The 17,402-nt window shown below is 39.4% G+C and overlaps 1 protein-coding gene across 8 annotated transcripts in view; it reads right to left on the minus strand.

The window, feature by feature from the left end:
* LOC122548542 (talin-1) overlaps positions 1 to 17,402 on the minus strand; it is a 257,387-nt gene that overhangs the window by 92,896 nt on the left and 147,089 nt on the right. For all 8 annotated transcript variants that reach the window (XM_087989771.1, XM_087989742.1, XM_087989756.1 and 5 more), the window contains 6 exons: positions 14,248 to 14,349; positions 12,084 to 12,160; positions 8,485 to 8,665; positions 7,265 to 7,378; positions 3,844 to 3,952; positions 370 to 578 (listed from right to left, as the gene is read on the minus strand). In XM_087989771.1, the coding sequence (XP_087845897.1) occupies positions 370 to 578; positions 3,844 to 3,952; positions 7,265 to 7,378; positions 8,485 to 8,665; positions 12,084 to 12,160; positions 14,248 to 14,349 (792 nt within the window). The remainder of the gene's footprint in view (positions 1 to 369; positions 579 to 3,843; positions 3,953 to 7,264; positions 7,379 to 8,484; positions 8,666 to 12,083; positions 12,161 to 14,247; positions 14,350 to 17,402) is intronic.

The raw sequence follows: 17,402 nt of genomic DNA on the forward strand, positions 1-17,402 counted from the left end.
CTCAACCTATCAATTGTTTGCGTCTTTAACACTTCACAATGATTGGTGACTTAAATAAGCTACATTTTAAATAATTCATTGGGTAAATTTGATCAGAAGGCTGTAAATAATGAATTATCTTCTCTGTTTTATCTTTCCAGCAGCGAGTAATAAATATATTGATTAGGAATTTGAATCAGTAAATATTCATTACATGAATATTGATTGCAAATTATAGTTGAGAACAAATGCCCAATTTAATCTCGCAAACTCTTGCATATTAAGGAGCTTCAAGTTAAATTAGTCCTTGCACATCTGTCAAAGTGGGAATAACAAATTTAGATCAGAAGGATAATTTAACATAAAAATTGTGAATGGAAGATAGCTTACCTCAGCAGAAGCTGGCTGAGCGGTCTTGAGTAATTCTGACACAGCGCATGCCAGATTCTTGGCTGCTTTCAGTAGCTGTTGTCCATTTGCACCCTCATCCTCCATTAGGGCTGCAAGCAGTTTGACACCCTTTGACATCTCAGTTAAGTTTGAGGAGATTGTTGTCACAGCACATCCAACTGCTGTATAGTCTGTATCAAGAGGATCTCCTGTAAAATGAGCATGGTTTTAAAAATAGTACTTTAATTGGCACATTTTCAGTTTGATTTTTGAGGTAGGAATTCTTCAAAAATAATTGCTATTTACCCTCCTGTTCTGTGAGGTGGGGGTGGGGGGTGTGACGGCGGGTGCACTGCAGCCCTAGGAGAGGTTATTAAAGTTTCCAGAACAAGTAATAGAACAGAATATGTAAAGGGTCAGGAATCTAACTTCAGGCACAGCAGATAAGGGGTCAACTATGAGAAAGGTGCGTGTGTGTGGGTGGGGGGGGGGGGGTCAACGCAGATCTGAGGGGGTTATACTTAAATGTACATGAAACAAAATAAATATATACAAAACAAGGTAAATGAGCTTGTACGATATTGTAGGTTATCACAGAGTCGTGACTGCAAGGGCTGGGAACTAAATATATAAGAATACATGTTCTTTCGAAAGGACAGGCTGACAGATGGTGGAGATGGGGTTGCCTTGTTAGTAAGAAATTAAATTAAATTAAATCAATACAAGAAGTGATAGTAAAAGCGTGTAGAATCTGTGTGGGTAGAGTAGAGAAACCACAAGGAAAAAGGACCTTGATAAGAATTGTGTAGAATCCTCCTAGCAGTAGTTATGATGTGGGACAGAAAATATATCAGGAAACAGAAAAGACATTTAAAAAAGGCATTATTACAATAATCATGTGGGGTTTCAACATGCAAAGGGACAGGGAAAGTCAGTTTTTGTAGATCCCATGAAAAGGTATTAGCAAAATGTCCATGAGATGATCTTTTAGAGCAGTTTGTGGAAGTGTCCACAAGGGATCAGGCAATTCTGGGTTTGGTGATGTGTAATGGCGTAAACTTGATTAAGAGTTTAAGGTGTAAGAACTCCTGGGGGGCTGTGATCAGAATATGATAAAATTCAGCCTGCAGTTTGAGATGAAGAATCAGCTGGAACCAGATGACGTGGTATTACCATTGAGTAAAGGTAACTACAAAGACAGGAGGGAGGGTTGGTCAGAGTTGATAGGAAGGTAAAAACAATGACTGCAGATGCTGGAAACCAGATTCTGGATTAGTGGTGCTGGAAGAGCACAGCAGTTCAGGCAGCATCCGAGGAGCAGTAAAATCGACCAAATGTTTGCCCGAAACGTCAATTTTACTGCTCCTCGGATGCTGCCTGAACTGCTGTGCTCTTCCAGCACCTTTAATCCAGAGTTGATAGGAAGGTAAGTCTAGCAGGAAAGGCAGTGCATGTGCTGGCTTGGAGGGATGTGCTGGCTTGGAGGGATGTGCTGGCTTGGAGGGGGTCCAGGGGAAGTTTACAGGAAGGATCCTGGGATGAAAGACTGGCCATAAGAAGAAGAGGTTGAGAGTTTTGGGTGAAATCCTGGTGCCAAATAATTGGTCGTAGATTTTTTTTGGAGCTGAGTTGTTCCGCCAGACCCAAACTGAGGAGTAAGCTGGTTGTTGCTGAGTAAGTGCCTTTTGACAGAAATACCAATGACCTCTCCTATAACTTTGCTAACACTGAAAGTAGAAACAATTGGCTAGATTAGAGGAGGAATTTCTTTTGAGGTTGTGAATCCTTGAAACTTCTTTGAAAGCAGTGGGGATGGAGTCCTTGAACATTTTTAAGGCTGAGATAGATAAATTCTTTGTCAATCGGGGAAAATCAAGGAAAAGGCAAGAAATGGATGTAAGGAGTGTCAGATCAGTAATGATACCATTGCATGGCAGAGCAGGTTTGTGGGGCTAAATGACCAACTCCTGTGCCTATGTCTTTAAATCTTGTTCTGATTGAGAATAGAGTCAGAGTTATAAAGCACAGAAACAGGTCTTTGGGATATATCCGAGCAATTTGATTCTCATGTTGTCATTGTATTGGAATAGTTTGCAAGAGGTTTGTAGGGGTGAACTTCTAAAAGTTCATAAAATCAGGACGGGCATGGATAGGATAGATGGACAAAGTCTTTTCCCTGGAGTGGGGGAATCCAGAACTAGAGGGCATAGGTTTATGGTGAGAGGGGAAAGATATATAAAAAAAAAGACCTACGGGGCAACTTTTTCACGCAGAGGGTGGTATGTGTATGGAATGAGCTGCCAGTGGTGGAGGCTAGTACCACTGCAACATTTAAAAGACATCTGTATGGGTATATGAACAGGAAGGGTTTGGAGGGATACCGGCTGGGTGCTGGCAAGTGGGACTAGATTAGGTTACGATATCTGGTCAGCATGGACGAGTTGGACTGAAGCGTCTGTTTCCATGCTTTATATCTCTATGACTCAAAGAGTCTGCAGCACTACTGATGATGTCAGGAACCAAAGCTTTCATTCTGAATTCAGACTTTCTTCGAGATTGTGGAATGAATCAAAAAGACAGCTATTGGTAATACAGTGGACCTCAGGAGGAAGCAAAGGTGAATCATCCACTCAGAACTTCCAGCAGAAAATGGATCCAAATGCTTCTGCACAACACGCTGAGCTCCTACATTGTTGAGAATGCTTGTGGAACGTCTTCCTTCAGTGAGTTCTTTAGTTGGCCTCCACATTCACAATTGAAAGTGGCACGACTGTAGAACTTTGCTCTGTCTATAGCATAGTTCTTAAAGCCTGCACATCGTTCTGTCTTGCAGCTTTAGCAGGCTGAAAACTCATTTTTAAGTATGCGTGATGCTGCACATGATGAATTGATCCCATGGATTTATAATAATGGTATTGAGAGAGATACAGCCACAGAGAGTCTAGTATAATCAAGTTTGCAAGAAAGGAAAGTGGAACGTTGGCCTTTATTGCAAGGAGGGCATGTAGGAGAAAGTGAGGACTGCAGATGCTGGAGATCAGAGTCGAGAGTGTGTTGCTGGGAAAGCACAGCAGGTCAAGCAGCATCCAAGGAGCAGGAGAAGGGCTTATGCCTGAAATGTCAATTCTCTTGCTCACACACAAGCAGTTAGGATTTGGAACGTAATGCCTGAGAGGTTGTAGAATCAATTGTGGCCTTTAAAAAAAGGGAATTGGATAAACATCTCAAGATATATGATTTGATACAACACCAAAGGTTGACACAGTAGGACTAGTCTTATAGACTGCCAAGGTGGACTCAACAGGCACCTGCTTTACTGTAACCATTTTGATTTCGAGAACAATCACAATTTTCTGACTCGCTGTACCAAACCTTATTACTTCAAAATGCTCACCAATGATCCTGCTAAATGCGAGATTTCATTTCATCCTCTAAAAACACACTGGAATAACACAATTTGTCTCTTCAACTGACCTGCAGTAAGGTTGACAACGGATGCTGTGCCTGCAGTAATGGCATCAACTTGTGAATGGATCTCATGTTTGGATTCATCCATTTTATTTTTTCTCCATGCTTTTGACGCCTACAACATAAAACAATAAACTTTCCACATTAAAATCAAATCCATGTTATTTTGACATAAAATTAGAATTACATGGTCAATAGAATTATTAAGACACAATGATTCATTAGGTTGACAGGATGAGCTGGATAACAGCATAAAAGCAAGATCAATGTATTTTTCAGAAATAGGCCAGATTTATATATGGTTTGTAACGTGACAAGCACCTCAAGCAACAAAATAACAACTCAACTGGTGAATGATAATGTGACTCTGGAGTAAATCTCAAAGTGATCAGTATTCAATTATTTAAAATCTACATTGATGGTATGTTGATATTTAAATGCGATTTAAATGAATAATAAAATGTTTATACAATATATCAATTTTACGCAGTAATTGAACTTCTAGCAAGCAGTACACATTTATCACAAATGTTAGGCTTCATGCAACATTAAAGGACTGTATGCTATAAAGGTAGTTTTCTCATTATATTGTTAATCCAGTAGGGGACTTTTAAGCCACCAAAATTATTAAAATATTAAAACAGCAACGCATTCTCACAAATTATTTAGAATTCATTGATGTTTATCCCAACGTATCCTCCTCTAAATGAGATAGAATAGCACAAACTGGAAGAAAAGCATCTCATTTTCCACTTGGAGATCCTACAGCCTTTAAGACTCAATACGGAGTTCAATAATTTTAGGGCTGAGCACCTTTTTCTCCGTCCTTTCTCCAAACTCTCCCACACCAGGCCTCATCATCACACGGGCTACTACCAGAACTTACTATTGCCAGCTACTCATGGACCTATTAATTCTCCCAGGCTGACCATTATGCAATCCTTTTATTTCAGGGTCACTGGTCCCAAAATGCTAACTTTGCTTTCTCTCCACAGATGCTGTCAGACCTGTTGCATTTCTTCAAACATTTCTGCTTTTGTTACAGATTTCCAGCACCTGCAGGTTTTTTAGGTTTTCTTTGTTTCATTTTAACTAACACTGAGGCAGCTGGGGTAGCACGGTGGCTCAGTGGGTAGCACTGCTGCCTCACAGCATCAGGGTCCCAGGTTCGTTTCTAGCCTTGAGCGATTGTCTGTGTGGAGTTTGCACATTCTCCCCGTGTCTGCGTGGGTTTCCTCTGGGTGCTCCGGTTTCCTCCCACAGTCCAAAGATGTGCAGGTCAGGTGGATTGGCCGTGCTAAATTGCCCGTAGTGTTAGGTGCGTTAGTCAGAGGGAAATGGGTCTGGGTGGGTTACTCTTTGGAGGGTCGGTATGGACTTGTTGGGCCAAAGGGCATGTTTCCACACTGTAGGGAATCTAATCTAATCAGTTAGCCTCACGTTTGCTTACAAAAGTATAGCCATTGCAGATCCAAGAGTTGCTTAGTTTAGAAAGATCTTTCTGTTCAGAACAAAGTCAAGTGAATTTTCTATTTGGGTATGATCTTTAAAGACTGGAATCTTGAATATTGTCCTTGACTGTTGGACATACCTATTAACATCCTCACGTTTTGTCACTTTTCCCCAACAAATAATGCGCATATTAAATCAGATTGTTATGATTACACTTATTCATTCATTCATTTTACTTAGCAGTCCTTCAAGCTTTTTTTTTAATTCCCATATCTGAAATCAAGCCCCTCATTTTCAGTAGCCTTTCGTAAGCTCTGTTTGGAGGTTCTGTTGCCACATTCAATGCCTCAATGTTTAGCTTCAACTCAACCACGGAGCTACAAAATAGTGCACTCCGCAAAATGCTAAACTTGTATTGCTGCTTTAGATAGGAATCACATTCAATTCAAGTGATGCATCAATGGACTCTAAATGGATTGATAATGAGGATCATCAAATATAAAATGATCAGCAATACACTTGGATAATACAAATCTTAAATTTAGAATATTGTAACCATTTTTGGTCTTACGTGACAATGGACTACAGATATTCTAAAGGTGGTAGAGTAGCAAGCCACCCAAGTGATATACAGGCATAACCATCAGGACAGACTTAAAGAGTTGAGTCTTTTTTAACTTTACAAATCTGGTTGCTTATGGGGACCATCATGGAGATTTTTTTTTAAAAATTGAGAGAAATGGGCGTACCTTACCAAAGTCTAGATTATAGTGGTACTGGAAAAGCACAGCAGGTCAGGCATCATCAGAGGAGCAGGGAAATCGACATTTCGGGCAAAAGCCCTTCATCAGGAATAGAGGTAGGGTGCCTGCAGAGTGGAGAGATTATCTGCCTGACCTGCTGTGCTTTTCCAGCACCACTATAATCTAGACTCTGGTTTCCAGCATCTGCAGCCCTTGTTTTTACCCAGTTTGTACCTTACCAAAGCAAGCACATTTTTTCTGCTTTAGCCTCAAATTTAGGTGCGTTTAAAATGTCATAAAATTTATTCAATTTAATTTTAATTGTCAGTTCAGAAATTCATCATCGGTACATTGAATCCCATGTTGCAGGATTGTATTGCAGCAACACATTTTGTTTCCTGTTAAAGGTTGCAATCTCTTCTTTTGACTCATGATAGATGTTGGATGCATACAAAGAAGACTCTTTTCTAATTAAGAATATATACAATATGTAATCATGGTATGCATATTTCTAATCATAGCAGTCATTCAAATTACTAAAAGTCTCTGCAGCTCAAGTTAATAAATTCGCATTTGTTTCCCTCAGGCAGCCAGCTACCTCTCTACATTCAGAACAGATCCACTGTAGTCCAGATGGGATAAAACTGGGTCTTTTCATGAGTAGTGTGTTCAACTACATGAGGAATAAATTAGTATAGAAGCAATTAACATTGTATTGAGTTTCTATGAGTTGAATTAAGGCCGCATGTCGCAGATGTTTTGCATTTTTCCCTTTCTATGTGTTGCACAATTTATAATGTGGCCTCTAAACACTGACTTAACAGGAAAACGCTCAAGAGCTTTTGCTGCGTATAGATCTGCAATTCCTCTGAAAGGATGATGACTAGCTCTGAATTTGTTATTAACACTTGTATCATGATCTTAAACAGAGTAGTTTGAAGAAAATTTATTTCCAGCAATGTATAATTTTAATGTCCTTTAGAAAAAACAAATGCTTGAACTAGCAGTCACAACACTTCAGTCAAGTGGACCAAAATTCAATAATCTGATGTTCTCAAAATGATGCTACGGTGAGAGTTCTTCACATCCATTTTAAATTAATTTCACTTGGCATATCTAGAAGCATTGACGAATGCACAAGTTTATGCACCTGCACTTAAATACACAGATCAAGAAGTTATTACTAAATATAAGTATACAATGGTTCAGTGAATTAATCAGAATTAACTTACAGCATCATGTCCAAGGGGTGGCAAGGCATCAACATCATCCAGACTAGCTGTTGCTTGTTGTACAGCTTGCATGCTGGAATTAATAGTTCCCATGAGAGCTTGCTGGGCAGATGTCTAAAAAAGAAAATTATAAAAATTGCAATTTAGTTACGCTGTATTAAAGAAAACATTCATTCATTCTCAATGTTACTGGCAGTTCATCAAGGAATCTGCAGCACACAAAATATTGCTCTAAAGAAGTCAAGGTTTTGTTTCAAAGAAAATAGGTTTCCAAAATGTTTATTGAATAAATTTCAGTAATACTACCCAATAAAACATGCAGCTGAAATGTTCAGAAGTAAATACTCAAATTCAACACACACCTTTTACTAATGTCCTTTCTAGAGTTAAAACCTGGTATTAATTTGTCCTCCAACATGAAGGCAAGAAAGCTATGATTATGAAGTTATAGAAAATAATTTCACCAATCAACCAACTGTAATCGCAGATACCCATCATTTTCCAGTACATACTGCTTTCCTGAAGATCAATTCAATATGCTTCAGAGATGGACAGAAAGTGTTTGGTGCTTACTTAATAATTGTTGGGTAGGAGCCAGAAAAACCTTAAGGGTAATTCTTTTCCCCTCCTTTGCTGTGTGACTAAGAAATAATTTTATTGCATGTTTACAAAAACTGATGAAGTTGCCTGTGGAAATCTATGAAAACTTTGCCTTGTCCAACTACTTTGATGGGTTACTAGTAGGTGGCTTGAAGGTCTCAAGACGAACATGATGGTTGCAAAAGGCCAACTACCTTACTCCACAATGTCCAGGCTAAGGTAATCATGATATGCTACTAATGGGCAATAAGTTAATAATTCTGGAATATGAAGCTAGATTCAGTTATGGTGATGTGAAATCACCACTGGCAGTCATTAAAAACCCAACACGTTCACTAATGTCATTTAGGGATGAACATCTACCATCTTTACTTGGTATAGACTACATGTGACACCCGATGACCAAATGTTATGTATGTGAGCTAATGACTAATTAAATCCAGAAAGCACAACCATCAGCCACATACCTGAGGGAGCATGTATCATAAGGCAGTGGAGCAGAATTTAGAGGGGACCTGATTAATATGCACCAATTCCAAATATTTCTTAACAGCAATTTTATGAGTTAATCCAGGGGCATAATAATTAAAATCTTCATTCATTTAAATATAGTTTCTTACCAATGGAGGCATATGTCCTCTGTGCATCTGACCGCTGGTCACCTGTTGTTGGGCTGCTGGCATTGTTCCAACCTGAAAGCTCTCTGGACCTCCAGCTCCAGAACGCATAATTGCAGGTAATGCCACAGAACCATGTTCCACTTTTCCAGTTCTGTTAAACTGTTGCTGCATGATGGTAGACCTGCAAAAATAGTAGTGCACATAAATAATATCAATTCATTAAACGTATATTACAAAGAAAATCAGAACGTTATTCAAGTTGCTGCTTATTTTTCAAATGTAGTTGCATTTATGGTGTTACACCATTTCATCATAAAGGAACACAGGAATGTAAAAACAGAAATAGGCCTTTCAGGCTCCTTCAAGCCATTTCCACCATTTAACTTGATCATAGCTGATCTCTGCCTCAAATCTATGTACAGATATTTTTCATATTCTTCAGTACCAAACAAATCTCAGGCTTACAAGTTCCAATTGGCCAGTGTCAAATTCATCTTGGAAAGAGAAGAGAGAGAAGTTTCACTATCTTGACTGAAATAAAGTACATTCCGAGTGCACAACAAAATGGGCTAACATTCATAGAGTCAGAGAGATGTACAGTATGGAAACAGGCCCTTTGGTTCAACCTGTCCATGCTGACCAGATATCCCAACTCAATCTAGTCCCACCTGCCAGCACCCGGCCCATATCCTTCCACACTCTTCCTATTCCTATACCCATCCAAATGCCTCTTAAATGTTGCAATTGTAACAACCTCCACCACATCCTCTGGCAGCTCATTCCATACACGTACCACACTCTGCGTGAAAACGTTGCCCCTTAGGACTCTTTTATATCTTTCCCCTCTCGCCTTAAACCAATGCCCTCTAGTTCTGGACTCCCCGGCCCCAGGGAAAAGACTTTGCCTATTTACCCTATCCATGCCCCTCATAATTTGTAAACCTCTATAAGGTCACCCCTCAGCCTCCAATGCTCCAGGGAAAACAGCCCCAGCCTGTTCAGCCTCTCCCTATAGCTCAAATCCTCCAACGCTGGCAATATCCTTGTAAATCTTTTCCGAATCCTTTCAAGTTTCACAACATCTTTCCGATAGGAAGGAGAAGAGAATTGCATGCAATATTCCAACAGTGGCCTAACCAATGTCTTGTTCAGCCACAACATGACCTCCCAACTCTGACCAATAAACGAAAGCATACCAAACACCTTCTTCACTATCCTATCTACCTGCAACTCCAATTTCAAGGAGCTATGAACCTGCATTCCAAGGTCTCTTTGCTCAGCAATACTTCATAGGACCTTACCATTAAGTGTCCAAGTCCTGCTAAGATTTGCTTTCCAAAAATGCAGCACCTCACATTTATCTGAATTAAACTCCATCTGCCACTTCTCAGCCCATTGACCCATCTGATCCAGATCCTGTTGTAATCTGAGGTAACCCTCTTCGCTGTCCATTACACCTCCAATTTTGGTGTCATCTGCAAACTTACTAACTGTACCTCTTATGCTCGCATCCAAATCATTGATGTAAATGACAAAAAGTAGAGGACCCAGTATCGATCCTTGTGGCACTCCACTGGTCACAAGCCTCCAGTCTGAAAAACAATCCTCCACCACCACCGCTCTGTCTTCTACCTTTGAGCCAGTTCTGTATCCAAATGGCTAGTTCTCCCTGTATTCCATGAGACCTAAACTTGCTAATCAGTCTCCCATGAGGAATCTTGTGGAACACCTTACTGAAGTCCATATAGATCACATCTACTGCTCTGCCCTCATCAATCTTCTTTGTTACTTCTTCAAAAAACTTAATCAAGTTTGAGAGACATGATTTCCCAAGCGCAAAGCCATGTTGACTATCCCGAAACATTTTTTGCCTTTCCAAATACATGTACATCCTGTCCCTCAGGATTCCCTCCAACAACTTGCCCACCACTGAGGTCAGGCTCACCGGTCTATAGTTCCCTGGCTTGTCTTTACCACCCTTCTTAAACAGTGGCACCACGTTTGCCAACCTCCAGTCTTCCGGCATCTCATCTGTGACCATCGATGAAATAAATATCTCAGCAAGAGGCCCAGCAATCACTTCTCTGGCTTCCCGCAGAATTCGTGGGTACATCTGATCAGGTCCTGGGGATTTATCCACCTTTAACCGTTTCAAGACATTCAGCACTTCCTTCTCTGTAATCTGTACATTTTGCAAGATGTCACCATCTAGCTCCCTACGGTCTATATCTTCCGTATCTTTTTCCACAGTAAATAATGATGCAAAATATTCATTTAGTATCTCTCCCATTTTCTGTGGCTCCACACAAAGGCCGCCTTGTTGATCTTTCAGGGGCCCTATTCTCTCCCTAGTTCCCCTTTTGTCCTTAATATATTTGTAAAAACCTTTTGGATTCTCCTTAATTCTATTTGCCAAAGCTATCTCATGTCCCCTTTTTGCCCTCCTGATTTCCCTCTTAAGTATACTCCTACTTCCTTTATCCTTCTCTAAGGATTCACTCGATCTATCCTGTCTATACCCGACATATGCTGCCTTCTTTTTCTTGACCAAACCCTCAATTTCATTAGTCATCCAGCATTCCCAGTACCTACCAGCCTTCCTTTTCACCCTGACAGGAATATACTTTCTCTGGATTTTTGTTATCTCATTTCTGAAGGCTTCCTATTTTCCAGCTGTCCCTTTACCTGCGAACATCTGCCTCCAATCAGCTTTCGAAAGTTCTTGCCTAATACCGTCAAAATTGGCCTTTCTCCAATTTAGAACTTCAACTTTTAGATCTGGTCTATCCTTTTCCATCACTATTTTAAAACAAATAGAATTATGGTCGCTGGCCCCAAAGTGCTCCCCCACTGACACCTCAGTCACCTGCCCTGCCTTATTTCCCAAGAGTAGGTCAAATTTTGCACCTTCTCTAGTAGGTACATCCATATACTGAATCAGAATATTGTCTTGTACGCACTTAAGAAATTCCTCTCCATCTAAACCTTTACCACTTCATTTTAGGATGTGGCTTCATTTTAGATTCCTCCAGAGAAAATTGTTTCTTTGCATATTGCTTTAAACAGTTTTGGTTAGATTATCCTTTAACGTTCTACTTTTCTAATCAACCTTTTCAGAGATGTTATTACACGCCTTTTGGAGCAGAAGGGACTTGAACACAGGCTTCCCAGTTCAATGGGAGGGACACTACTACTGCACTAGTGGGCACCCTGTTCAACTTTCTATATTCAAGGAAATACATGCCTAGTTTAACCAACCCATTCCCATAATTTAACCATTCAAAACCAGATATTATTCTACAACTTTTTTTCTTGCATAATGAACATGTCATTGTTAAAAAGGATATTTCCTCACTTCACAGGTGAAGAGGTACAAGGTCTTAAGGTACAACTGCAAACACGGGGAAGGTGAAGTAAAAGTGACACATTTCTTCTGGAGAATAGAAAGAAGCCATACAACTTTAGATAGAATTTCATCCTGACTACATTATGAGCATCACTTCCAGTTTCATTTACCTGGATTGTGGACTAATATTTTTGCATGGGTCTCATAACTTTAAAAAAAAAGAGTCTTTTACGTGTTTTATTTTTCCACTTACTTCTTGGGAGACACAGAATCCTCCAACATCGTAGATTCTTCATCGCCCTCCAATCCAAAATGGTCTTTGCTTTTTTTCTACGAAGAGGAAAGTTTATTTGTATCTGCTTTGAAAGCCAAGTTCCCCAGTGTGCTCTTTACTAACCCATTTGTTGTTAAACGGAAGATACGATTTGAGAACCAGCTAGCTTTGCACTCCAATTCCTACCAGTACAAATCTAGAACTCAGTCGCCAACTTTTACCAGCGTTTGGCCACTTAATACAGAAACACTTTATAATACTCTAAATGAGTTGACTACAAAGGCTAAATCACCTTACTAAAATTCTGCAATTGCAAGACATTCTCAGTGATAAGCCAATAAGGAATGGATTCACAAACAGATTCTCAGTTCTGACCGATAACATATTTTTATTAATAGTCAACAATGCACTGTTTTCTTCACTATGTCTCATTCAACTTGACTTGAAAACAAATAGGATTTAACATCTTGACAGCCGAGAATAGTAAACTACAGCTTGTTATACTTGTGCATAAAGTTACACTGTCAAAAATTCAATGGTGGAAGCAATATTCAAAATTACATCTAAAATTGAGCACTATTCCCATATAAAAACAAGCACTAACAGAATAATAATGCTCACTTGCTTTTTGTTTTAAAAATGATTTCTTACTTGTTTAAGAACATGCTTTAAAACTACATTTCTAAATTTGTTCTGAATTCTTGTTTTCATTTCATCACTTTTAACCCTGTACTTATTTTTTAAAACTGTCAAGAACATCACAAATACGAGGAGTAAACCACATGACCCTGGAGTCTACTCTTCCATTCAAAACAAGTTTCACTTTCCAGGCTGCTCCCCAAATCAATGGATTCCCCGAGATACCAAAAATCTATACATCTCAACTTTAACGATGCTCAGCAATGAAGCATTCCAGCCTATGAAAACTCCAAAGGTTGCTATCTTCCAGTATAAAAGATTCTTCTTACCAAGGTCATGATTGATTGGCTCATACCCATGTTGACCTCAAGCCCCTTCAGAGTCTTGCATGTTTTAGTAAGATCAGCTCTAACATTCCTCTAGATTCCAGAAAACGTAGAGAACATTTACTCATCACAGGTCAATCTTCTACTTCCCAATTGAGTAAACTTGCTCTCTACCATCTCTTAAAATCAGTTTTAGGAATTACCAAAAAAGAGTAGCTAGAAACAGAAATTCTGACCAATTTGACAATTTCCAGCTCAGTGGTGCCAAGGTCGCTTATCTTCCTCCCTTCTCCAACACAAATTCAGCCCATAGTACAAACAAGTCCAACAACAAGTGGGTCAAAATCCTGGAATTCCCTCCTTAAGGATCAACATACAGCACATGAACTGCAGCAGTTCAAGCAGCAGCTCACCACCACCTTCTCAAGGGCAATTAAGGATAGACAATAAAAAAAACTGGCCAGCCAGAAATGCTCATATCCCATGAATCAATAAAAAATACCTCCTCAGCTTCCACAAGCTCAAATAGTTTCATGACCACCTGATTCAGGCATACCTCACTATGATTCTCAGGGAATATATTGATAAGTTTTATTGTTTTTATAGTTTTGTTGATGCAGAAAATCCAAAGATTGTTGTGGTTCTGTTCGCCGAGCTGGAAATTTTTGTTGCAAACGTTTCGTCCCCTGTCTAGGTGACATCCTCAGTGCTTGGGAGCCTCCTGTGAAGCGCTTCTGTGGTGTTTCCACAGGGAACAGCCAGGGAATTCCTAGAAGCATGGCACTCATCCACAAACTCCATCAACAAACACATTGACCTGGACCCAATATACCGGCCACTACAGCGGACAGCTGAAACTGACAACCGGAAGCGGCAGGGACAGGCCACTATAAATGCCAGAGGAAACACCACAGAAGCGCTTCACAGGAGGCTCCCAAGCACTGAGAATGTCACCTAGACAGGGGACGAAACGTTTGCAACAAAAATTTCCAGCTCGGCGAACAGAACCACAACAACGAGCACCCGAGCTACAAATCTTCACCCAAACTTTGAATCCAAAGATTGTCACATTTTGACATCATTCCCTATATCTGTATTACAGTGGAAATTTGTAAGAAATCTAAACACACTTGTAAACTAAACAGATGACAACCAAAGAAAGAAATTTACTGGAATACCTTTTTCAGAATGATGTCGATGTATCCAGCTATAAGCTGTGCAATTTGTTCTCCTTCAGTTGTCTGAACTGAGTAATAACCATCCTGATAGTCACCAAAATCCTGCATGGAGGAAAAGTAGCAAAAAAATTCCTTAGAACATCACACAGCTCAAAACATCAAATTTAATCGCAATTTATTACTTTTCACAAATCTCTTTTGCATTTCCTTCTTTGTGGTGGCTCAGTGACAGCAGATTTTCTGAGTCAGAAGGTTATGATTTCAAGTTGCACCCTAGGACTCAACCATATAACCTAAGATGATTCATCAATGCAGTCATGTCACTTTAGGAGACACCCTCAGGTCATGTGTTAAACCAAGGCCCAGTCTGTTCGTTTGGGTGGATGCAAATAGTCCCATAGTGCAAATTGAACAGTGGAGAATACTCTGTGATGTATTAAAGGACAAATCTTATGATCAAAATATTAGTGTAATGTAGCTCACTGTTGTTTAGAAGGGCTTAAAATATGCTATTTGACTACATAACAGTCACGAAGCTTCAAAAAGCAATTAGTTAATTACTTTGATATATCTGAAATAAAATATGCTTTATAACCTCATTAGTTCTTGTTTTACAGTAGATGTTGTTAAACTTTGTAATTGAGACAGTACGGGTTGGGGTCAAGCAAACTTTTCATCTGCTTCTGTAGCATCTGCTCATGAAGCTTGATGCCTTTTCCTTATCAGTAGTTCTTCCAACACAGCTAGATTACTCAAAACCACTACCAATAGAAGAAATAATATTATTCATAAGCCAACAACACAAATCTGAAATGATTGGATAATTTCAACTCCAATCATATTTAACAAGTACACTGTCTAGAACCACAACATTAAATCTGAAAATGATTCTTTCAATTATACTGCGATACAAAATATGCGAGAATGATCATGCGACTAATGTTAGATCTGATCCATAATTTCATTTACTCTTCTATTTTTTTCTAGTCTAAAAGTTAAGACAAGATGGCAACATTTGGTTGAGTTCAATACTACTTTCTTCCCTTATCGGAGGCTGGAAGACAAATTGTTCTCATCAATGCACCTGATTTTAACTTTTGGCAACTTCACAAGGTCGAGCACTTCATTCAATTTTTTTTTTTTTTTACAAATACCAATTTAAAAATTCGCCATATTATTGTAAGAAAGAGAAAACCATAGCTTGGCCTTTAGCTTTATTCTGAAATTACTCAAGGACATCACAAGTTGCATCACAGATACTCTTTAGTAAACAACACTCAGAGACAACCTTGATACGTGTATTGTCTGAAGGATGAAAACTGAATGAGATAAGATTCACTCAATAGGAAGTTAATATCTTACTGCAACGGACAGAATTCAGTGTTATGAAACTATTGATTGCTGAAGTGTAGGTTCAGATGCAAATCAGAACACAAAGGTGAAATATTAATATTATCATAGAAAGATGTGCATTTTTCAGCATACACTGGCATTTGGTGGTGCCAGTTAAATCAAAACCCATCAGCTTTCAAGAGACTTTCAGTTCATTTATAATTACTTCAGACTTGCAACATTGGTATCTTGTACAGTAAATTCGATCCCTATTACCTTTGTTTAAAAACTGCCAATGATCAAAACATGATTTTAAGTCCTGGGACTGTAAATGTTCAGGCAAATAGTGATAGGATTGGTACCTTATACAATGACCCTTGATAATAAAAGTGTTCCAGTAAGGACTAAATATTGTTTAGTTGCAGACCTTGATTTTCAGTTTTAAGGTCCTTGTGAGTAGTAAAAGTAGTAAATGCTGCATGTACAATTCTAAATGCTTACATTGGCGTCATTGCAAGTAACTTAGCATCATTTCACAAGGAATATTGCATTTGGTAATCTTGATATAGATTAGAAACTGTTCTTCTGAACCCACGTCAAAATCAGGAACAATGTATTTGCATTAAGGTAGGGGAAATTGGAGATGCCAGTCATGGTCTGCAATCCAAATCAAGAACTCTTGCCCCAAGTATAGTTTTCACTTCTAGAATCCATCCCTTCACACGTGCCTAATATGAACAAGCAATGCATTTGACCGCTTCATTCAACCATTACTTTTATTGTAAAATAATTAACATCAGCTATTAATGTTCCTCCAATCCTGGTGCTCGTGTACCTCTACATTCTCTCTGAAGTCTCGACATTCTTGATAGATGGGGGCGGCATGGTGGCATGGCAGTGGTTAGCACTGCTGCCTCACAGCGCCAGAGACCCGGGTTCAATTCCGGCCTCAGGCAACTGTCTGTGTGGAGTTTGCACATTCTCCCAGTGTCTGCGTGGGTTTCCTCCCACAGTCCAAAAATGTGCAGGTTAGGTGAATTGGCCATGTTAAATTGCCCATAGTGTAAGGTGAAGGGGTAAATGTAGGGGAATGGGTCTGGGTGGGTTGCTATTCGGAGGGTCAGTGTGGACTTGTTGGGCTGAAGGGCCTGTTTCCACACTAAGTAATCTAATCTAATCTAAAAAAAATGTTGTAGTTCTTGTTTGGTGCACAGGACTGGGCACAATGCGCTGAGGCCTAGTGATTTATAGTATCTTTGTACAAACTTTTGTGCTTGATGCTTCTACTTATAAAGCCCGAATCCCATATTTAAATTTAAATTTAAATTTAGTCTCCTCAAATTTTAAATATTTCTGCTCATAAACTCTCAGGTCCTTCTTCTGCACCATTAAACGTATGTCAGTCTAAATCCAGTATTGAAAATAAAAACACTACACTATAACAAAGTATAGAATATAGGAAGCTTGCATAAGATCCACTATTAGAGAGCAACTGGAATACAGAGGAACCTCGATTATCTGAATATCGGACTATCTGAAGGAGATCTTGAGGTTCTGATAGAAACATTACATCAAAGAGGCGTTTCCAACACGGATCATGTCTTTTGTTTACAATGATTAAAAACAAACTCGGCTCACTGAAACATTGCCGAATATCGATGTCCTGGATATCGATGGGAGGCCAGGCACTGTCTTCAAATGACTGACTGCCCGTGCTCTCTCTCTCTCTCTCCCCACACTTTACCTGGAGTTCTACACTGGTGTGTACCCTAAACACCTCTTCCTCAGAAAATCTCTGTAATGTTGTCCTGTACAGGGCAAAG

This window comes from Chiloscyllium plagiosum, unplaced genomic scaffold (assembly GCF_037043375.1).
Source record: "Chiloscyllium plagiosum isolate Xiang-an unplaced genomic scaffold, Cpla_swu_hap1 HiC_scaffold_1, whole genome shotgun sequence".
In the NCBI taxonomy this organism is placed as follows: domain Eukaryota; kingdom Metazoa; phylum Chordata; class Chondrichthyes; order Orectolobiformes; family Hemiscylliidae; genus Chiloscyllium; species Chiloscyllium plagiosum.